This window comes from Lineus longissimus, chromosome 7, assembly GCF_910592395.1.
Source record: "Lineus longissimus chromosome 7, tnLinLong1.2, whole genome shotgun sequence".
NCBI lineage: Eukaryota > Metazoa > Nemertea > Pilidiophora > Heteronemertea > Lineidae > Lineus > Lineus longissimus.
This window is the reverse complement of record NC_088314.1, coordinates 9,567,283-9,590,522: the sequence shown is the minus strand read 5'-3', so window position 1 is coordinate 9,590,522 and position 23,240 is coordinate 9,567,283. Positions and strand designations below refer to the sequence as shown.

The following is a 23,240-nucleotide window of genomic DNA, read 5'->3' as shown; positions in this document are numbered from 1 at the left end:
GTCACGACCAACTTCTCATCAGAAAGCGTCACCACCAGCATATTCAATGTTCAATTCCAACCTGTACCAGTCCAATGCACGCCTGTCATGGTCAGCAGTGGTCAGCTTAGCGCGATATGGAACATTCTTCCGAAACTCAAGCGAGGGAAGTCTGCTCATTAGCCTATCTCGCGCACTGCTCCTTCTTGTCAAACATCGTAGTGAAATCGTGGTACAGTGGGGCGTCCTCGAGGATTGCAGCTGGTCGGACAGACGTGAGGTGGAATGTGGGCGGCTGCACTTCTTCGTTGATGTGCGATGGCAGATAGCACAGTTGTTGCGTTGCATGACAGCTGAAAGTGAATGTGATATCATAGAACTGAGGCGTTTGCAATGAGACTATAGGTGAAGTAGAAGGAAGGAGTGAAATGGGCCATCTTCCAGTGACTAATATACAGAGTAAGGGCACTGGGTGTTGTTAGATTCAGCATTGAATGTATTCCTCGTACAAGCGTGAATAGTGTGGACATACAGTGAGAGGTGAGAGACCCCTATTGACTACTTCTTGTAACTTTATCTTGGATAGTGCCCCTTTATCAAGACTGAAACCCACTGTGCGGGGCTAAGAAATTACCTTTATAATCCTAGTTGGATAACCACTGTGTAGATGATTTGAAGAGTGCTCTGTGGATGTGTGCCTGTAATGTCAATGAAAGTATGATGAGGTGATGACGATAGTGGAATGACGAAATATTGGAAAGAGATCTATTCCTAGAAGAACATATGTCCTGTTTTGACTAGGTGGCGCATTTTAGAATCAGCAGTGAGCACTGTGTGTAACATGGTGGAGGCAGCGGAGATAATAACTGTGTCGAAAGTATTGTTATAGGGCCTTCCCTAGGCCCATGGGGTTAAATTTACAATCCACGATTGAAAAGACGTAGTTTGATCGCATTCAACTATAAATACATTGAACAGTTGTGTTCCTTTAGTCAACCGATGACCTTTTGTTGGGCCATGATCGGGGATTGTAAACTGTAAATGTATTATGGACTGGGAGACGGGGGAAACACAAGTGAAACTGAAATAGACCAAAACAAGTGATTTTGGGGCTTTGGTTTAGACGCATGCCCCACATGCGCCATGCGGGATTATAGGGGCCTACGGTTCATGTGAACTTGTTGACATCTACATGATCTAGTGCATGTTATTGGTCATGGTACATGGTAGGCCTAATCATCATGGCTATATGTTTCAGGAAAAGCTCGGAGTAAAATGAACTGCCGATGAATAATGATGTTGTTCATGTTTACCATGTTTGCTAGTACATAGCCATAGGGTATGCACTGGCCAGTGCACTTTCTGCACGTCGTCATGGTGATGTACGTGATACCTTGCATATTTTGTTTTTTGAATGCGCATGCTTTTTGGGCAAAATCACTTGTACCAACACTAATGAATAATGTCTTCTTATCCCTATGACTCCATACACAGTGAGGGCATTGTCCCATTCCCATCAAATGGTAACTTATTGTACCGTATTAGGGTGGAAGTTGGGGAGCAGATACCTACCGTTGCACGCCTGTCATAATCAGTAGTGATGAGCTTAGCGCGATATGGAACATTCTTCAGAAACTCAAGCGAGGGAAGTCTGCTCATTAGCATATCTCGCGCACTGCTCCTTCTTGTCAAACATCGTAGTGAAATCGTAATGGAAAACGTCTGGCTTTGCGCCAGACGTTGAGACTAATAAGTGAAGAACTAACAGGTAAAGAACTTCTACTTGCGCGAGACTGCTCTGATAAAATTATCATTGCCGAGACTACGGTGACGTACACATATATTTTTTACAATCAAAAATGCCCTCAAAAGACGAAATGGAATGATTATTTTATTGATATTTCCTACTATATACCTTCCAATTATCACTTTATACAAATAGATCGGCGTTAGGTTGCATGCTTTTCTTTCCTGGTGACACTATAAAGCAAAATAGTTGCAACCCCGTAAATGCGCTATAAGTCCAATAATAAGTGACGGTGACCCGTTATAAATGTTTCGCCAGCTTCGCTTTTTTGCCGCTACGCGGCGCGTTGGGCCCTTGCGTCAAGAGCGAGGGACTGACCTTTGATAACACTCTTAGAACTTAAGGTTTTTGCCATTGTGAAAAACAAACAAAGACTCATGATCAGTAGCCTACTGGTATCTTAAGTTGCATTCATAGCGTTTTGTAACTAAATAGGAGATATGAAAATCATAGGTGGTCTTAAACTTCTGCAAATGTAGTTTGTTGAATACACTTTTGTGACAAAAAACATAGTTTTCAGTGACGTTATGGCAATCTTTCTGTAAGGTGGGAAACCACAACTAAAAATATATTCGAGACCAGAAGGTTGGCGCTAAAATGTAGGCCCAAAACTGAGGTACGTTGGCCGAAGGTTTGGGACGGAATTTCAGCTCCAATCGACGGGCGTGAACTTCATACAAGCGCAACAGTGGGGTCAGCTTGACCCTCAATGTATTGACATTGCTTAGCTTCCAGACAAAGCGGAGCGGAGGCTAACCGAGGCAATACCTCTGGAAGTTCAGTATGCAGTGCGGTAAGAATTTCGATTGTTTCACACCAGTCCTAAAAATTAGCGCGTTGCCCGCCCTAACCATTCCTGACTGAAAACTTTCTTCTGTCGTGGCGTCGTTCCGTCGAATCTAACCCCGCACGTGCAACTCGATCACGCGGTCCATATTTCAATAGAAAAGCAAGACGCTGGCGCAAAAAACGAGGTCCTGTGTATTATATAATTGCCTAGAACGTGATCCACCACGCATTCAAAACTAAGGACTGGTCAGGAAAGGAATTGGCAGAATTTCCCGCAATTACAGGAATAATTGCTGCAACAATCTGTATCAATATAACATGTCAACAGACATTAGTACTTCATACTAGAATGTCCTCCTGTGTTTGAGTACCCGCACCACCAAAAAAACAACGCAATGTATAGCTTCTGGTCTCCGGGTTAACCTAAGTCAGTCCGGATCCAGTCAAAAATATAAATACATTCCGAATTTCAAAGCAGTGTACCGTACATGTATCTGAGAACCTTACACGAAATGGAATGAGTTATGTTTCTACAGACTTACCCTCTAAATCAACGTACACCACCCATTTCGACTCCTCCTTGATCTGTATGAGTTGGTTGTGATCGAAGCTCGTACTGAATCGGCAAAGTTTGTCCGCCCGATCGTAACTCGCAGCTCTGCACCAATCATGCGGCAAACAGTACTGGACACATCGGACATATCCCATGGCTTTTTTCTCGTGTGTCCAGTATTTTTGCGAGAATCCTGAAACTTCCTTGAAGTTGGCAGACTCAATGGTTAAAAGATGCTGTGAAGAGCTACAAATGATGCTAAAAAGAATGAAAAGAATTCCCGAGCGATCCCGGGTTATTACTTGAGATATTTCCGCCATTCTTGGTGAAGTCGCGAATGAGTTTGCACTGTACCTTGCCTTCATCTGAATCATTGATTTAGTAGCAATGCAAATTGTTTGGAAGAAATTGATGCAGGCGTTGACGTCACTGAATGAGATTGTTTAGTTTTCGAACGAAGTCAGCTTATTGCGATACCGGCAGTCGCCTGATAGTTCCTGTAAGTTCAGGTGAAAGCTTTTTGAAAAGTTCTGCATATCAAACTAAAATTCGCGTGATCTTTTTCGTTGAAGAGAAACCCTGTAATGTCAATGACACCATATATAAACACGATAATTTAGTTGTAATTAACCTCAGGCGGAACTGTATGACTATATCTCTAACTGAACTGGATATATTGGCTATAAAATAGGTTCTCTGATCACTGGACGTATTCTCCATTTTAACACTTTTAGACAACATATCAGATAAACATATGACTATCAGATAATTCTATGTAAGCTAATGCAAGATAATTTTATTTGTCTTTTAGACATTCCCCGGTTGTCTTAACTTTCGTCGTTAATCCATATTACGAAAGTGTTGATAATGATATCATATCCACATAGTCCTTCTAACACATTATTCATTAACTTATTACAAGTCGAACATATACATTTGTTCGAGGTGTATCCTTGTCCTTTTGGCCAAACAAGTTCACTGTGGACATAAAAATAGCCCAATATTATGGATTATTGATGTACAGAGGGAGGACTCCGCAGAAACGTGTACAGATGTCGAGTTGACATTCATATTTTCCGTCGATTTTGCCGCTTGGATTATTTTCGTTATGAACGCCTATATGATTCTTTTGCTGTTAGGCTTGGGACTGGTTTCATCAAAGCCTATGAAAGAGAATAAACAATTATCACTTAGAGACTTGCCGCTCCCAGGTGGGCCAGAGAAGGAGCCGGCTTATGATCAAAAGTACGCCTATGCTCCAAGAGTGAGGGATGGAAGGAAGAACAGTGTGCGCGCACAACTAAAGATTGCGGCGGATGATATGCTGCTTGAAGACGAGTTGCTTCTGCCTGCCGTAGCACAGCGAACGCAAGTTCGTCGGGAACAGAAAATTGCGAATAGATCGCCGCAAGCCGACGAATGGCAGTGGAAGGCAGTTGAGCGCTCCCAGGGTGATGACGCGTGGCCGCAAGCAGACGAATGGCAGACCGACTTGGCCGAGGAGCACCCTCAAGGTGACGACCCGTGGCCACAATCAGATGAGCTTCGAGAGCAAGCCGATGAGTGGTGGGTCGAAAAAGGTAGGAGTCATAAAAAACCTCCTCTTTGGATAGATCCCCGCCCAGGGTGGTTTCCACCGACTCCTTCCCAACCAACTCCCACTGAAAAGGTAACCCCGGCTAAACAAGATGAAACTATTTCAAAAGCAGAAAATTCCGCTGACAATAAAGATGACAAATATGAAAGTATTACCAAACCACTAGGGGAGCTAAGTAAAAATGCAGCTCACACAACAGAATCTCCTCTATGGATTGATCCTTGGTCATTCGACAACACAACGCCAAACCCGTTAAATGGCAATGGCGATAACACAGGACAAGATCCAACTGATGAAAAGGGCGATAACACAGGACCAGATCCACCAAATGGCAATGGAGATAACACCGTACCAAGCACACCAAATGGCAATGGAGATAACACAGGACCAAGTCCACCAGATGGGAATGGAGATAACACAGGACCAGATACGTCTGATAGCAATGGCGACAATTCAGTACCAGATCCGTCAGATGGCAATAGAAATAACACAGGACCAGATCCGACTGATGGAAAGGGCGATAACACAGTACCAGATCCACCAAATGGCAATGGAGATAACACAGGACCAAGTCCACCAAATGGCAATGGAGATAACGCAGGACCAAGTCCACCAAATGGCAATGGAGATAACACAGGACCAAATCCAACAAATGGCAATGGCGGTAACTCAGGACCAGATACGTCTGATGGAAATGGAGATAACACGACACCAGATCCGTCAGATGGAATTGGGAACAATATAGGTCCAGATCAACCAGACGCCAATGGTACTAACACAGGACCAAATCCACCAGACATCAGTGGAGATAACACAGGACCAGATCCGTCAGATGAAAATGGCGACCACTCAGGACCAGATCCACCAAATGGCAATGGCAAAAACACATCAACAGATCCATCAGATGGAAAAAGCGACAAGTCAGGACCAGATCTGTCAGATGGCAATGGAGATAACACAGGACCAAATCCACCAGAAAGCAGTGGAGATAACGCAGGGCCAGATCCGTCAGATGGTAGTGGTGATAACACAGGACCAGATCCGTCAGATGGAAATGGCGACAACTCAGGACCAATGAACGGCAATGGTGATTACATAGAAACTGATATGTCAGAAGGCAGTGGGGATGGCGATACAGGACCGGATCCATCCCAAGGCGGTAGTAACGAAAAAAAAGATCCGACAGATGGAAGCGGGGATGACATTGGACCAAGAATTCCAACAGAAAAACCCGACGGGGGATTTTCAGATTTAGGAGACAAAGGCAAGTAAATCATATCCGATCACTAAATTGTATATATCCAATAATCGTAGAATGAGATCCTGAATAGTAGATCCAATTAACCAGTGCCATTTAGTTCAAAGATAGGTTTTTAGGCTATTTCCGACTCCGTCTCCTTACCCAGCTTTGAGTCTGAATTTGTGTCATCTCGAGACTTTTTCAGTTGAACCAATTTCATACTATGATTGGCATTTCCTTGTACAGAAATATCCGAACATCAGCTAGTAATAATGAAGTTGTATTCCCAGTAGGGAGCGGCAGCTCCTGACTTAGAATACCACTTCAATATTTCCAGATTAGAACATGAAATATCCATGTAGATTAAGATTTGTTTCCTTGATGACTGTAATTCTCAGTCTCAAAGCTGAGTCGGAGTCGCCGATAATTCATATCAACATCGCCAAAAAGCAAGTAAAAATCGTTTAGTATTAAAAGTTTATTTACTTCTGATTTTCCATATTTTCTACTTAACACCATCGCAATCATAATTGACTTTAAAATGTTTTGTACAACCTGATATTGTGGTGCTAGAATCGCTTCATTGACGCCTTATCTTCAGGTTCCGGCGACAAACCTGTCACCCCTGGCGGTGAAGGGTTTAAAAAGGGCTGCAAGATCGACATGGTCTTCCTTATTGATGCAACCAACAGCATGACGTATGACAACTTCCGGAAAATAAAACAGCACATGCAAAAGGCGATACAGGAGATTCCTAAACTCGGCCCTGAGGATGTCCAAGTTGGCGTGCTGTTGCTTAGCGACGAGTTAGACACCGGAACTGTCATCCCGATGAATACGTTCGACAACAAGGCTGAGTTGATTACGGCCATTATGGATGATTTCGTAAGTTGGGCTAACATCCAATCTCCTAGCCTCGCTATTTGCAGGAAGATTACAGCAGAAATCAGATTGGCTTGATTAATTTGCGCTGTGACGAAGTCAATGACAAGCATCCCCATTATCTCAAATAACAACGGCAGTGGTCATGCTCTACGACGAACAAGCTCGTACGACGAACATTTTCATCACCAGGTAAACCATTGAGTCACCTGGGCCTAAACAGAACTATACGCTCTTGGAAATGAATATTTGGGAGCTTTTGAAAACCACTTTTCGGCAAACACAAATTTGCACCCGTTAGAGGTTTTTAACTGATGATGATTTTTGAGCTTCCGAGAGATTTTCTTCTTCGGCGTACTTATTTGTGATGGACAAAACTTCGTAAAAGGTTTCTTAAAAGCTCGAAAGCCTTTATTGCTAAGAGTGCAATAGGCTAACAGCGCTTGACGCTCCAATGTCTCCCTTTAGGAAACTGCATCCCCTGTGTTGACTTTCTCACCTTCTCGCTTGCCTTTTAGATTGTGCCTTTCTCCGACCGGGCCACGCTTCTCGGACTTGCCATGAACGTCTTACGGACGGAAATGCTGACAGAGGAAATGGGGGCTCGATCTGGTGTCAAGAACAAGGTAGCAGTGATTCTGACAGACGGCTGGACTTATGATGATGACGAAAATATGGTAAGCAACGCAATCGCCAAGATTCAAAAATGTGTTCTGCTGTCTACATCTTTCAGCGTTTTGGACGAGCATCCTTTATTGAGACGATGTTCAACTTATTCTCGTCAAATTTCAGGTTTACGATGAGGCCGAACTCCTCCGGGGAATGGGCGTTACCATTGTCACAATCGGCCTCGCCCCGGAGCCCTGGCCCATTAATGTCGACCTCTTGAGGGCCATCGGGGACGAAGGTTACTACCACGAGATGGGTGACTTTAACTACAACTGGATAGACAAGGTCAACAAGAAAATGTGTAGCGATCCAGGCGGCGATTCGTTGCGAGGTTTGTTTCAAATACAGAGCACAACGCGGGACATTATTTGCTCTATACACAATATGCACACTATTGAGAAAACTGAATCATGAGAGAAAACCTACACCGTCAGAGGGCATCTCTCTCTTTCTATCACACTCTTGAAATTCATCAGTAAATAACAACTTATATGTTAGTTCTTATTGCACCAATTGTGAAACTAGTAGAAATACATGTAGTAGTGAAACTATTAGTTAGTTATTTTCCAGCTAAAAAAAGTAGTAAAAAATAACCATTGAAATAGTTAATAATTACTATTTTGATGGTTAAAACAACTACATGTACTTTCTTATAGGCGGTGCAGTAGGAACTACCAGATAACAAAATACTAGTAGCTATTTTTACTAATTGATTTTTAGAGTTCACTCGCGAACAGCGCAGTGTGGTCGAGAACGGACTCCGTGACCGCAACCGCGGCGACCGGTGCTCCTCGAAAGCAGTTTGGTGTAGTGTGATTATTGTTGTAGTGGCATGTAGAAAAGACCATATACAGACCGTCCTGTTGGAACATGATGAACGTGAAGCTTTGGAGTAAATAAATGAATACTTGGAAAACTCCATTTCCTCTGAAGACTACTCTTTCCATTATTGTTCGAAACACATGAATATAAACAATGTATCTAATAAAAATCCGTCAACATTTCAGATGATTGCACTTCTAACTTGGACATCGTATTCGTCATGGACAGTTCTGGCAGCATGAAAGAGGTCAACTTCACTCGCCAGAAGGAGTTCGTCGCCAATATCTTGGACGACTTGGAGATCGGTTCGGATGACACCCAGGTTAGCGCGGTGGTGTTTTCGGCTGATGATAGGCGGTATACATACCCAGTCTTCTACCTTGATGACTACAAATCGAAGGAAGATGTCATCGGCGCCGTCCAAGTAAGTCAGATCATAACATGAGCTTAGATAGCTTCCTATCCCTAGAAATAAAGCTTTTTTAACACACTGCTGAAAGGGTCTCGCCCCCCCCCCCCCTCCCGCTAGCTACGCCCCTGATCGAATGGTCACTTTAGATGTGTTTTCATACAGCTTTCGGCCGATTTGAATAAATGTTGCCCAACCCTTCTTTATCCCACTCCCCATAAAGCAAAGCGCTAGTTACGGGCCTGAATTTGAGTCATTATTTTCAGAACATCACCTACTCCGGTTACTCCACCTACCTGGCGAGAGCGCTACAGGTCACACGAGAGGAGGTGCTCATTCCTGAGAGGGGGTCAAGGAAGGACACACCGAAGATTGTTATTGTCATTACTGATGGCGTTGCTGACGATAGGGAGGATACACCCTTTGAGGTTAGTTATATTGGGTGTCAAAATAAAAGTGTCACACATTTTTTACTATTTTGTAATGTAGCCTACGCTCAAATTGTCTTTACGTGACAGGTTTTCCGTCATTAGGGAGTTTTCGCAAAGCCCCCGAAACGCCGAGGCCAGCGCCTATAGCCCGTTGTTCGAGGTACTGATCACGATAACGAACAATGGGACAGGTGTTTGCGTCGGCGTTTCGAGGACTTGTGAAAACTCACCAACGAGTGTTGTGCAGAGAGCTTCCGCGGTGTTCGTCTCAAACTATTCATCCAAAATCGAACTCGTGATGACAACGTCGCAACCTGAAGGCCAGGAACTTACCATTATCCGAACATTCTTACATACCCTGATATAGTCCAATAAAATTGTCCTTCTCAATGTTTCAAGGTCGAGAAACTCATGAACGAACATCCGCTCATCGAAATCATCGCGATAGGGGTTGGAGAGTGGCTCCACTACGGCGGCCATGAGGAGCTGGACGTTCTTACATCAGGCGACGAGAGCAAGGTCTTCGAAGTGCACAACTTTCCTGAGATCTTTAGCTACGTCAAGAAACTTAAGCGCACGATTTGTCGCTTGCAGGCGAAGACCGAAGCCATCTATTTTTCGGAAAGGAAGGAGATGCGTATTAAGCCGTTTGAGTAGTTAACTTTCTACGTAGATTTAGGGCGAATCGATCCGCCGAAAGTAGCAGTTGGTAGTTTATTTATTTTGAACTTAAATCATGAGCCAGTAGAGGCTTCCGTGCCATTATCCATGAAATTCAGTGATTTCAGATTTTACAGAATCTGCGTCGACCCCAGTGTGAGCTTTTTGGATAAAGGTGCTGGTAATGATGAAGATGTATTTTCCCTTATTGTGACTGACTGATACAGTGTTGTTCTGAGGTCGGCTGATCTTATCCGGTAATTATTGACGAATATTACACAAGTTTACAATTATTTTTTTAGCTTTCGATATTAATACCTTAATTGAATAATGTATTGTTTCTCGATTGGATCAATTGGTTATTGGTTATAAATGAATAAAGCGACTACAATTAACAAACAATGCTCATACATGTATATGCTTTTTGATTTTTTAAGCTTTTTGAGTGGATAACTTGGTTCCGATGATTTTGATGTTTCAGGCTGGTTAACAACAGCTGTTGATCCATTTTATTTCAAAACGATCCTTCGAATTGGGTTGATTTATGGTTTAAAGTTCTGAACTAACAATATACATACTTTATGAAAGCACAAAACCAAAGGTAGGACCTTTCTTATTTCCGACTAGACGTGTGTTATCATCTGCATGAGCTATGTTGGCTTCAGTTGTTCAAATAAGAACTGAATCTCACGCATCTTGATTGATCGGTGTATTTTTCGCCCTGGCAATCAGTCATTCTCCAACACCATGAGCAATGAATGGCATTGACCACTCGTCGCGTCGCACGCCAGGCCTACACTATCAGAAACAAAAGTGTTGAGCTTTTGAAATGTTTTTAGGGTTTAAAGCCTTATACGGTGCGGATTTTTTTCAGGGAAATGAAAAACTCTGCATATTTGTTTTGACTGAAAAACCATGTAGTTTTTTCTAAAAGCTCAAAAACCTTCATTTTTAAAAGTGTATGCTGATGTTTGGAAGTCATCAAGTGAAAAGGCATCCACTGAACACACAATATAAAGAAAAGAATACACAGTGTTATATTTCAAGGTAGTAACTCCAGTTACCTACCATAAAATATTATTGAAAGGAATTATTTAATAAGCAAGCTATGGCATTATTAACCTTTTCATTTCTGGCCCCCTGGTGTTCAAGTCGAGAATCAGATTGGACCGAAATTCAATGCCATAGGTAATCTGCAAAGTTTTAAGTTCATAGCCTTAGCTTATCGGTTAAGAAACATGCCACTGTTTTTACACAGGATACAGACGACGACGACGACGGCCGACGGACACTGCGGTATGGTATAGACCTGATCCCCCACGGTTAGCCAAAAAGCCAGAGAGACTCTGACGACAAAAACACATCACTGTACAGAACCGGTGGAAGTGTTCCCCTTGGAAAGTGTTGGGGAAAGCTAAGGTTCTTGCTGTCAAAAACAAATGCCTCCGATAACAACTATAAATTTTTGATATATCATATTTTTTTACCGATGGGCTCATCAAGTGTTACACATGTCTTGTCTCATCGTCAATATTAACCGAGATGGGATGGAAGAAGCATATCTGTCAGAATTGGCATGGACTGTAAACAAATAGGTTTATACATATTGATTCTTTATTCCTTCCATCTGTCTCACATGCATATTTCATTTATATATACAATTTTGATAGTTTGCCTGGTTTATTATAAAAGACGAAAATGGTGGCGTCGGACGTATTGGTGTTGTTGTGTTTTGCCTTGGCAAACTCTGGTAGGTAGGCTAGCTAGTTCGTCGTTAACCAAAAAACTAGGACATTTTCGCGAGATAAATTGGATCCCTTGCGTAATAATACAACACCGACCCTATGCGATGGGCTAAACGAAGCCAAGTTTGACCCAAATACGCTCGATCTGAACGCCGGTTCAGGATAAAAGAATCCGCATATTGCATTTTGGGAAAAGTTATTAAAAGTGGAGTACGTTTAAAACAAAACATTTTGTATGACTATCCTCAGTAACTCCCACTATGTCTAGAGGTGTTTAGCTACCACTTAAGCTACGCAATACAGAACACAAGTATCCGCCAAATGTTTTCCCCTCTACTCAGTATAATGACAAGGTTCTCTATTCAAAACGTATGTAGTGATGTATTCCGTAGTCCATGTCTCAGTCAATCCGTATCAAGAGATTGTCAAGTATCTAACACTTTAAAGATAACTCGGCGAGGTTCCAGGCAGAAACGCGTCATCACCACATAGCTTTATACTGGAATATATGGATCATGTACTCAAGACAGACACGCCAGTGCATTTTCATTTAGTGCTTTGCCATGCCACGCGAGTGAGTTGTCGGTATCCCGTCTGAGAACCGCTCCACCGAGAATGGTTCTTGTGCGGAGTTTTCGTGTCTTGAAATCCACTCTTGGTGTTGTCATCATGTCCTCTCGGCTTGTCAATCACTTTTGAATCGTTCCTAACCAGTTTATTTCGTAAAGATGTGCATTTAGCGCAATTATGCCTACCAAGCTCTGATCGATACACGGAACCAGTTTGTTTTTCGCGAACACACACATGTACCAACCATTTTTTAAGTCCTACACATGCGTGGGTCGATCATTCTCGATGGGTTTGTTTCTCGGAACGGGATAGCGAAAGCTCACTTCAAACTGGTCAGTTATGTCTTGAGAAATTGTAGGTTTCTTTTGATCACGGGGCCTCTCGAGGTATCTTAAATGTCATTTTAAAAGAGTCAATAATTTGTAGTTGCCGGTAATAAGTTGTGCGAACTATCGGGCGGAGCCTGCTTACCACGGGGGACCATATGCGATCACAACTACCCTGAGACGTATCTTTGCGACAACGGAGAAACATGCTGTTATGGTAAGGAGAAAAACACACGTGGCCGCGTCATAAATTACATTACGCCATACTATAGATAAAAATCGACTATTAATACATGTGTACGTCATAAAGGAACATTTTTCTCATCTATCATATACCACATTGGCTCTTATCTATAGGCCCAAAATAGCATTTTCATACCATTCTTTTTGAAGCAGAAGGTAAATAAGGATGTGGGCTCATGTCATCTCAAAGTCATTACATCATACTACATGTTATAAGTCACTGTACAACGTCGTAATAAAAAACCCTTGAAGTGATACCAATGTGATAAAGGTAGAACAAAAACCGTCTGTGACGCAGAAACATTTTATTGTATTTATGCTTCACTGAATTCTCTTTGATTAATAAAATAGGAAGAGAACTGTGCGGACAACTATACGGTGGCACATGCCAGAACCCTGCAAACCCTTGTGACCAATACGTCCCGGAAAATCCGACACTGTGCGAGTCCCAGTCCGAAGTCTGTTGTCTGATGTCGCGTTACGACGTGTCGCCCACGTATCCGCCGCCAGTCCGACCTGATGGGACCTTTCCCGGTGATAAGACTCCTCCGACCGCTCGCCCGAAACCCACCGAGCAGGAAATTGAGTTGACGACGACCACCACCACACCAACGGAATCCAATGGAGGAGGGGACTCTGGCAAGGATTTAGGAACTAAGAATTTTCCTGGTAAGATTGTAGTTATAGAAATAGATTGATGATAGTCGTCAGTTTATATTAAAACCTCCTCCTCCTAATGTACCAGGCCATATCACTCGATATATTCTTACTAGTTTTTGGTAGGCGCGGAAACAAGCGGAAAGTTTGAGTCATGCTGTAGATCCTGTTTCGAAGATGATGTTATCTCCTCGGATTACTCCTAACAACACTAAACTGCTTTTGTGCCATGCTGACTTGCATCTTTTCACTGAATATGCCATGTCTCGGCACTAACTGTTCAAGTTCAACAATCATCAGGTTTGTCAAGAGAAAGAGCCACATGAAAGTCTAAGAAATTGATGATAATAAGCCGTTAGTATCTGAATAAAATATCGCATTGGAGTAACACAAGTCGTGTATGGAATGTTAGGCTAGGAAGGATAAATTTTACAGTTAGTTTTCTTGCACTGATAGTGGAGGCTGGGATTTTCTGGGCAAACGCGGTTCATAAATTCATTCTTGTCATTCTTTCAAGATAACTGTGTTTTCCCTTATTGTCGCACACTTTAATTTATATTTGAATGCCTTTAGGCTGCGGTCAACCTAAAAATCCAGCTGCCCAGTGGCGAATCACATACGGCATGCAGGCTAGCAAAGGGGCGTGGCCATGGCAGGTCTCCCTCCAGACCGGAGGCGTGGGAGGGCACTTTTGTGGCGGTTCAATCCTAAATGAAAATTGGATACTGACTGCCGCTCATTGTGTCAAATAGTAAGTTTAAGTCTAATCTCTTGTACGAATTAATTTTTGTGACAAGATTGTTTATCGCAAGTTGTTTGAATCAATCATAGCAGGATGAAACGACAGTTGCATTTGATGGATACCATATAGCCAGAGTCGTTTTTTGCCGCCAGATTTTGAAAAAAATCAAAAATTTAAAAGGTTCATCCGTGCTACTTTTCATCGCCCGTCTAGCACTAATCTTCCTAAACTAAAGGAAGACAGTGGTACCGGAGGTGAGGTACAAATATAGGTAAATGCATCTGCTGTAACCAATTTCGCTTCCAGCTACATTCAGAGTCCGACCGCCATATCGATCAGAGCCGGTGAGTTACACATTTACAATGATGAGGAAACGGAACAAGAGAGACGGGTGACGCAAATTGTTATAGTAAGTATTGATAAAACATCCGTTTTCGACTTCACTACGTCGACTCTGGCAGGGAGGTTGAGAACAGACTTATTAAGGATCCGTATACATATACGGATAAAACACTGTTGAAAGAGCGCGAACTTTGTGTATATTTCTATCCGACGTATAAGGATCAGTGATAAATCCCTAATTTCAACCTCCCCAGCCCGAGTCGATATACACCATCAGGATAACGGGTCATTTCTCCTGAACCGTCATTTTTAAGGTTTTCTCGTAAGTTTTATGGTTTTCTGCCATTTTCTGATCCCCGTAAATTTTACGGTTTAGGTAAACCGCTATTCAGAAAAAGTTTTCCCACATACATGTACGTATTATGGCATGCGGTTTCCCGTATTTCACTTTACGGTTTTTCTTTGCAGCTGGGCTGCCAAGAAAATATCGTATCGCTTTTTACGGTCATATCGCTTTTTACCGTAAAATTAACGAGATATTTTTTACAGAATAGGAGGAAACATGGTGCGTTGGAGCATAATTATGTGTAGTAAGGATCCGGATTTAAAGCAGCTAGGGTTATAGGGCGGGAACTTTAAAGGCAAGACACGAATACACTATACGAAGGTGCATGATTTCTATGTCAAGAAAATTCTTTGCATCAGTGTTTTTGCCTCTTATTCAGCACCATGTCTATGGGTACACAGACACGAGTCCAAATGACATCGCATTGCTAAGTCTTGACAAGCCCTTGGAGTTCAATGAATACGTCAAACCAGTATGTCTCCCCGAAATAGACGAATCATTTGCCGACCACCCCGATTGTTGGGTAACAGGATGGGGGCAAACATACGGTAAGTGTACACTAGTATGAGGCTTTTTCCGACTTCTTAACGGTTTCTCTAACTTTTTCCTGATTTACCCGACAAAATTCTGACATTGTCCGGCTGTTCACTTAAAGGTCGGATTTCTATAAACCTGAAAGAGAATAGGGACATTAATGAGTCGGAAAAAGCCTCCGACTAGTGATATTTACAAATAATATAGGACACTCTATTTATATGCATGAGGAAGATAATTGTTAAAGTGACGGTCAAAAGAAAGTTGCCTACTGTAAGATATTCTTAAGAATGGACTATAAGGTACAAGTACTTGTACACAAAACTGAAGAGGATTTAAGGATCTTATCTACATTTTCGACATGGGCGTTGAACAGTATTGACAGCTTATCCGGCCCGTCAAATCCACACTACAGCTCACTCCTGGCGCTGGTGATTGACCATGCTGAGTTTTCTCACAATTTCCAGGGACTGGAGACCGACAGCAACTACAACAGGTCTACGGCCCTGTAATACCAAACAAGGAATGTAGCATTGGCTGGACGGAAGCTCTTGGATCGAATCTCATCAAAGACGAAATGGTGTGCTTTGGCAGAGGTCATATCGGATCTTGTAAGGTATGTCAAATCAACAATGCGACAAGGAGTAACTCTCTAAGCTTTGCAGACAAACGGTCATGAGTAGTGCGGAAGTATTTTAAACCCTAAGGCTGGGTTTACTTAGAGCTCAGCTTAGAGCTACGCGATGCGGCATATTGTCACGGTACAAGGTAGTCGCGTACATGTATACTAGTGAGGTTTCGCAACCACCCGTTTAGGCCCTACGACGACGTTTATCTATTGTGTGAGTTTACCTGAACAATAGATAAACGTCGTCGAAGGGCCTAACCGGGCGGTTGCGAAACCTCACTATTGAATAACTGCCAACGACAACTGTTTACGTAACGATACACCTCAGACGCGTACAGTGTACAAATAAATACGGTCTTGTTCGTTCCTCTTGGCGCACTGAACACCGAATATGTAGCCCTTTGTAAACCTAGTCTTACATGCCGGGTATCGAAACGAACATTTCGTATTATATGTATTCCAAAATCGACTCGACTGGTTTTCCTTCTATGTTCCAAGAGGTAACTTCATCAGAAGTGGTAAAATCCACTTTCATCGGCACATCACACAATCCCAACTATCTTCTTTTCCTCTTCAGGGCGACTCTGGTGGACCCCTAACATGTCGAAAGAATAATGTATTCTACCAGGTCGGTATCGTGAGCTTCGGATGGATCTACTGTAACCAGCCAGGATTACCCAGCGTCTTCACACGCGTCACCAAATACATCGACTGGATAAACTATGTCATTGATAATTACAGGGTTTGAATTATCTGATGGTCGCTAACAGTACGTCGAAATAAAGGTTTCCTTGAAAAGGTGATTCGTTACTTGAGTTTTTTTTTGTATCATATATCTTACGAATAGATTGACGAGAATACAATTTGAGTGAAAGGAATTATACCAAGGCATGCTCCAGTAGTTTTGAAGCATGTCGGCTCACGAACGTAACTTGGCGTGTATATGTAGCTGACGGGTCAAATACACGCATATATGATCCCGAGACCGAAGCTAAGCACTCGGGAATGTCCGTAATAATTAGACCATATCCACAACTCCGTGGATATGGTCTATTGTTTTTACTGAGCCGATCGCCAGGACCCGAGGGATGTGGTTTTCGACACGTATCTCCGAAACTGCCGCACGGAACGACCTGAAATTTGGTTAGGTTACGTTTCATAACCTGCTAACGAACAACGTGTACTTTATTTTTGCAGCCGTTGCTTACTTTTTTAGTTTTCGGGTGATTTTTGATGAAAATCGCCGGTTCTGAACCGTTCCGGTAATAGCACTGCCTCCCGCGTTTTTACCGATTAGGCAAGTTGCTCAACGTTGATATGTCCGACCTGAACAGGTGGGAGGATACCCGCTACATGGAAGAGCCAACAGACATTTCGTCTACGCATTCTAGACTGGGTGAGTGTGATTTTTTCGTGATTGCAATCGCCCTCAAATTTGTGTTGAAACACTGCATCAGACAAAATTAACTCATCAGAGGTCAAGAAAAGGATCTTAAGAATATATATTCGCTGTTAGTTTGGGTGATTATAGGGAGCACGTCCATCTTTTGAGGCAAACTTGTCATCCGAAAGTTTCCAGATCCCCGCAATGGCGGATATACATTCATCAAAAAAATTACGAATTCGGGCAAGTTTCATCAAACTGTGCGCCTTAAACACCTAAGAATGTCTCAAAATCACCCAGACTCTACACATGAGATATACCTTCACTGAAAATAATTGCTAAAACCTCGCTTAACGTGTCGCGGGTGCTGAAAGCAACAGTTTTGGAGATCGTTTTTCTGTACATCCTGCTCACTCCTGTAGAAATGTACAGTAAAGCACGTATACACGTGCAGTGTAAATGAACACACGAATGTACACACTTTCTGAAAATATTGTCAGCAAAGGTGATAAGTGTTTGTTCTGAATTATGACAATGAAATTCATAGACTATTAGCAGGTAGTCAGTGTCTGTTGGTCTGAATAATGAATGATAAAACTTCTGGTGAAGTTAAAATATTTCCTCGCTCTGTTTTACAGCCTGACGGGGATGATCAGCATCTGTTCTGTTCTGCGACCGCATCAGTCACGGATATAGGAGCCTTGACCACGAGGAGCTGATGAGGCAAAGTCGTATAACCGTCTTAACCTTGACATCGGTGCAGTGCTGAATTTGCCGTCCGAAGACAAACCAGTATAATATTCCAGCCGTATTTCGTTCTTTTCACTGTAATACTTTTACTTCAAAAAGACTGAATAAATAAACCTACTGTGGCAGTTAGTTTAAAAAGATATTATTGCATTTTACGTTTTTACTCTTAGTGCTGATCGGTCATACCCCTTGGGCCTGGCCGTAACCTTGCATACTGGTTGTCTCGATGCCGTATGCTATGACCATGTATATATCTACTGGACTGGTTTGTTGCACCATGTCGAAGGAATTTTATGTAGAGATCAAGACACTTCCCTCACATCACAATCTACACCTCAAAAGAATGGTTGTAAAAATCCTTGCCATGATTCCCGGTTGCCCCTATGTTGTGACCATGCATGCATCAATGGCCTGGGATGTTGCAACCTACACTTCAAAGGAATGCGAAGTCTAAATCACATTTATTTTTTGTCCCCAGGTTGTGACTTTCCTAACAGCAATTGCAGACCATATCCCTGGTGATAGTGTTTTGTCATCTTAAAAATGAGCACCAGGACAAAGCACCAAAAACCTGCCACTTAAGATCAGATCCGAAGTTACCTACGTGGTGCCAGTACCCACAAGTGCATGATTGACACCTAGATCATTTGAAGAAAAAATTGGCAGCAGAACCATGTGTGCATGGAGGGAGGTATTATAATATAAATACTGTGGAGACGCAATGTATTATTGGTCGTCCCAACATTGGGAGCTTTCATCCCCACCAGCCATATCAGATGGCCAACTGGTTTCCCTCACTCGACCAGAAAACTCATCAAAAGATACGAAAGATGTTGAGATTCAGATTACATTTGCTTGTTGTCTGCTGGATTCTGACCATCCATATGCTGAGTTGTTGCAGTCCCAGAACCATCGCTAATTCTAGTATTTATGATGCACCTACTGTCACAACCTAATTCAGCTGGTTATTCAGGGTTATTTGCCTCTGATTTATCTGGTTATATCCTGGTGCAAACCTAATTTCTCAACATGACAAAATACTTTCACCAGGGATATTGTCTGCAATTTGCTGTTAGGCGAATTGCCCAATACTAGTTATTTATATAGATCTTCATCGAATGAATACAGACATTTTTCCCATGATGCCTTTCTCTGCAGGCACCACAGCGTACAATTCACGTGAAAGCTTCAAGGGAGAGGCTATAAGGCATTTCATGTTTTTATAGTTTGTTTGCAACATACTGCAGTTTCGATGATTTTCAACTTATCTATACTCAGCCACATAGATGGCGCTTTTTGAAAACCTATTTTGGCTATGTATCATGAAATGCTTCTAGCTAGAACAATTACATTTCTATTGCTGGTATTAACATCACAGACTACCTGTTGTTAAAAATTGACCTACTTTTGAAGTGTTAAGGTCCACGCTTATGCAAGTATCAATTCGTTTCTTGTACCCCCCTCCTCAAGGGTAAAGCTATCACCACTAATCTTTGCCGATGCTTGAGTAGTATTTATTTTTCCTTTAGTGAAAATTTGGCGAAGCTGGAAAGAATAAGGATGCTAATGTGTCGATGCCTTGTCGAACATACAGCCTTACCCAGTAAAATTAGTTCGGTTACTTTATATGACGGTGATGACTGATATATTGTTGATGGTGATGTCTTGACGAAAGAAAAAGTAGCATTGGTGAAAAAAGGGTGATGCTTGAGCCTTAAGATGTCGTTATAGGGTGATAAGGTGTCGTACCCTTGAGGAGGGGGGGGGGGGGGGGGGGGACAAGACACGAATTGATACTTGCATTAAATTGCCTGTTTTTCATTTCCGGACGACAAAACTTTCCTCACTATCAATTGATGTCAAGATTGAGGGTATGACCTACTTTTCTGGGTCAAGGAGGGCAAATCGCGTCAATTGCCAGTGAGAGTTGTTTTTTAAACCGCAAATACTCGGACTGCCATTTTTTCATATATCACGTGGCATCAATATGAACACTAATCAACTAAATACTCAATTATGGTATCACCAATAACGTCACCTCTTTAATTACACATCCTTCATAATTTTCCATATTCACCTTTTGTGGACGTCGTCCTTATGATCAGATTAAAGATTTATTTGAAAGGCTCTGTCGTGATATTGAGGTTTCAAACTGGTTTACAACAGCTGTTGAATCATTTTTTTAAACGATCCTTTTCGAATGGGACTGACTGTAGGTTCTGAACTGTCAAAAGATACTTTATAAAAGCACAAAACCAATGAATGGGATTTTTTCTCATTTCCGTCTAGACATTTGTAATCATATGAGTTATGTTGGCTTCAGTTGTTTAAATAGCAACTGATCTTCCTCCCTAATCTATCATTCTCAAACACCACGAACATTGGATGGCATTGACCACTCGTCGCTGCGTCACATAAAGGAAGAAATAGACACCACTTAAAATATTTCGCATTGTCTCGGTCATCCTGTATGACAATATCAGTAGTTCAGCGGTGAGTAACAAGATGTCACGTCGGTATACGTAATGGTACTCAAGTTTAGCAGCAAGTCACGAAAATAACCAAAACAAACGTCTGGACGCTTTGTGTAATATTTCTCCGTGGAAATCATGCATTTTGGCGCATTTACGTCCCAGGTGTCGCTCGGTAATTTCACCAAGGGTTACTGGTGAACGCTCCAATCCATGCTAATATGTCGTTGCTCACCCATCAAATACGGCTGGTCGAACTACATCCCAAGAACGGTGCCCTCCTTATTGGCAGAGGCGCCGTAGGCAGAGGAAGCCGACCACTGCTGGCCACAGCAAACAAGCAGCAAACAAAAGACCGCATGGTGTGACACCACAAGTCATTTTGTTCGTTGTGCCTATATTTAGGTTTGTTTTGGCCAGCAGTGACTTCCCCCGCCCGCTGTAGCCTAAAGTAGGCCTACTGATAGTTTTATTTCCTTCCAGGTGTTACTGGTGGCACTGGCGTCTGATGACCAGTAAGTACATAGTCACAAGGACTCTTGTATATTGGTACGTTGCTTGTACATGTAGCTCGTTGGCGCTGTACCATCAAGTGTCATGATTGTGCACGAGGACAGATCTAGTGAATGTGACAGCTGTAGACTACTACACACGCGCGAGACATTCTGCATTCAATTGTTCTGCTTTCTATCGGAAGTGTGTCGCACACAATGGAGCATGACCCAAATGGACGTCTATACATTCAGCTAGTGCTGGGAAGTGAAGTATCCACACCGAATGCATGATAGGTCTGACCTTCGCCGTTGTTATCAAGTTTAGAAAGGATGTATGTGCATGTCGTTTCATCGTTGGTGTCACTTTTAAAATCTTCCCGGCGGATGCTTATTCACATTGGTGCAGTTTACTTCATAACCTTCCTCATCGTCCTCCCCATCTTATTATGCAAATTGAAATATTCTGCGTATTACTGGGGTTATGACGACTTGCATGACGAAAGGGAAAAGGAGTGGCACTTGAATGAGGAAAGAGCAAAAGTGGCAAAAAACTGGGTGAAGGAACAAAAAATATCCAATCGGGATTATCTCTCGTCGAGTAGCGCTTTAAATCATATTGAACAGGTCGATGTTATAATTACTGTTATATCTACCAGAAGAGATGATATTGATGGGTCAGATCCACAATATGTCACACAGACTGTCGCGAAAACATTTGAACTTTTGCGAGACTTTCAACAGAGATCTGGTCTTTCGAATTTCTTTGGGTTAGTGTTGTGTAATGTGGACCCAGATCCGCGCACGTATGCGGAATTAAACTTCCTTTCTCGCTCTTTACATTTGTTACAACTTGTAAGATTCCTTGTGCGACCTCCTTCACATCTTGAACAACAGAACCGTTATGTCAAGGAACAGAGTGACTATTCATACTGCCTTAGAAAATCTCTAGAACTAAATCCCAATTCTTACATTTTTCTTCTAGAGGATGATGCTGTGCCAATACCTGATGCCTTTTGGGTGTTGCATCACACAATAACACATTCATTAAAACATCGTATATCCGAGGATACGAAAGACAAAATCGGGTTCATCAAATTTTATCATCCATATCGTTTTATACACAGAGCAAGATACTCCGAACTTATCGGCCTTGGTGCAATATTTGGGACTGTCTTGACATTCATATACCTGAACTTGTGCATGTTGTGGGGAAGAGGGAGTCAACTTCAAAAGGTTTACCTCTGCTGGGCATTGTTTGTCCTCTTCGCATTTTTAGTGTTTCTCTCTTTTGGACAGGCAAACATTTTGAAATTTCGCCACGTTTCAAAACATTTGTATATAAATGAACCAGCTGCTGAATGCTGCACTCCTGCCATGCTTTTTACTCATAAAAGTGGGAGACTTCTTGCTGATTATTACGATGCACATCAGTGCACTGCTTCTGATCCAAAAGCATGTGCTATGGACTTACTTCTAGGCTCATTTCTACAAGACACTGGAACCACTGGGTTGATTGTCCTCCCTAATATTTTTGATCATATCGGCATGTACTCTATTGTGAAAAATAATGTGAAAAATCCTGAAATTGTTAACTGAATTGCATATCATATGGCGTCATTTGTAACCAAGCTTAAGACCACGTACCGGTGTAAAAATGTATGAACGTATGGCCAATTCTGTATAAAACCCCTTGTGAAGAATGCAACTAAAAATCCTATACGTTTAGAATTGATAAATTTGGAGATATGAAAAATTTGATGGCCGGACTTAGACTTATGCAAATGATAGTGTATATTTTTTATTGTGGGACTATTACGGTCACCACAATTTGGTTTGTCACATGTGATGCTTATGTATAAAAATAAACAGCTAATAACAAATTGTTCTCATTTTGAGTTTTCTTCTGTATATATTTGCTGTGTCTGTATCTCTGCTAACAGTTTCGATGCACGTGCAGCAAGTAGATTGATTTTCAGTCGAGAGAATCTATGCTAGCATTTCAAATTTAAGAGATACCGGGGCCTCTTGCTGGATATTCTAAAAAATAATATCAAATGGTTAATAATAGCAGTGACCCAACACCGGCCTGAAAGTGTAAATACGAGAAGCAGTTCGCTTGACTTCATTGCACTCATAATTGAACACAATTGAAAAATTTCTCGGGACGCAG

General features: G+C 42.1%; 3 protein-coding genes across 4 annotated transcripts; all 3 read left to right on the top strand.

Moving 5' to 3' along the window:
- The first annotated feature begins 4,248 nt into the window (after nucleotides 1-4,248).
- LOC135490990 (collagen alpha-5(VI) chain-like) lies at nucleotides 4,249-10,197 on the top strand. The gene is made up of 7 exons (XM_064776605.1): nucleotides 4,249-4,708; nucleotides 6,567-6,850; nucleotides 7,366-7,524; nucleotides 7,640-7,847; nucleotides 8,524-8,762; nucleotides 9,014-9,175; nucleotides 9,578-10,197. The coding sequence occupies exons 1-7, from the start codon at nucleotides 4,249-4,251 to the stop codon at nucleotides 9,833-9,835; spliced, it is 1,770 nt and encodes a 589-aa protein (XP_064632675.1). The 3' UTR covers nucleotides 9,836-10,197.
- Nucleotides 10,198-11,507: 1,310 nt separating this feature from the next.
- LOC135491018 (chymotrypsinogen A-like) lies at nucleotides 11,508-16,774 on the top strand. Of its 2 annotated transcripts, XM_064776638.1 has the most exons (8): nucleotides 11,508-11,588; nucleotides 12,580-12,696; nucleotides 13,074-13,391; nucleotides 13,953-14,130; nucleotides 14,428-14,530; nucleotides 15,189-15,357; nucleotides 15,811-15,959; nucleotides 16,549-16,774. In XM_064776638.1, the coding sequence occupies exons 1-8, from the start codon at nucleotides 11,537-11,539 to the stop codon at nucleotides 16,717-16,719; spliced, it is 1,257 nt and encodes a 418-aa protein (XP_064632708.1). In that variant the 5' UTR covers nucleotides 11,508-11,536; the 3' UTR covers nucleotides 16,720-16,774. The 2 variants fall into 2 exon arrangements, with proteins under 2 accessions (XP_064632708.1, XP_064632709.1); XM_064776639.1 differs by lacking the exon at nucleotides 12,580-12,696 and having other exon boundaries at nucleotides 11,535-11,588.
- Nucleotides 16,775-20,633: 3,859 nt separating this feature from the next.
- On the top strand, nucleotides 20,634-22,934 carry LOC135491142 (post-GPI attachment to proteins factor 4-like). The gene is made up of 2 exons (XM_064776824.1): nucleotides 20,634-20,751; nucleotides 21,060-22,934. Exon 2 carries the CDS (start codon nucleotides 21,401-21,403, stop codon nucleotides 22,664-22,666), a length of 1,266 nt encoding a protein of 421 aa, XP_064632894.1. The 5' UTR covers nucleotides 20,634-20,751; nucleotides 21,060-21,400; the 3' UTR covers nucleotides 22,667-22,934.
- Nucleotides 22,935-23,240: the final 306 nt, after the last annotated feature.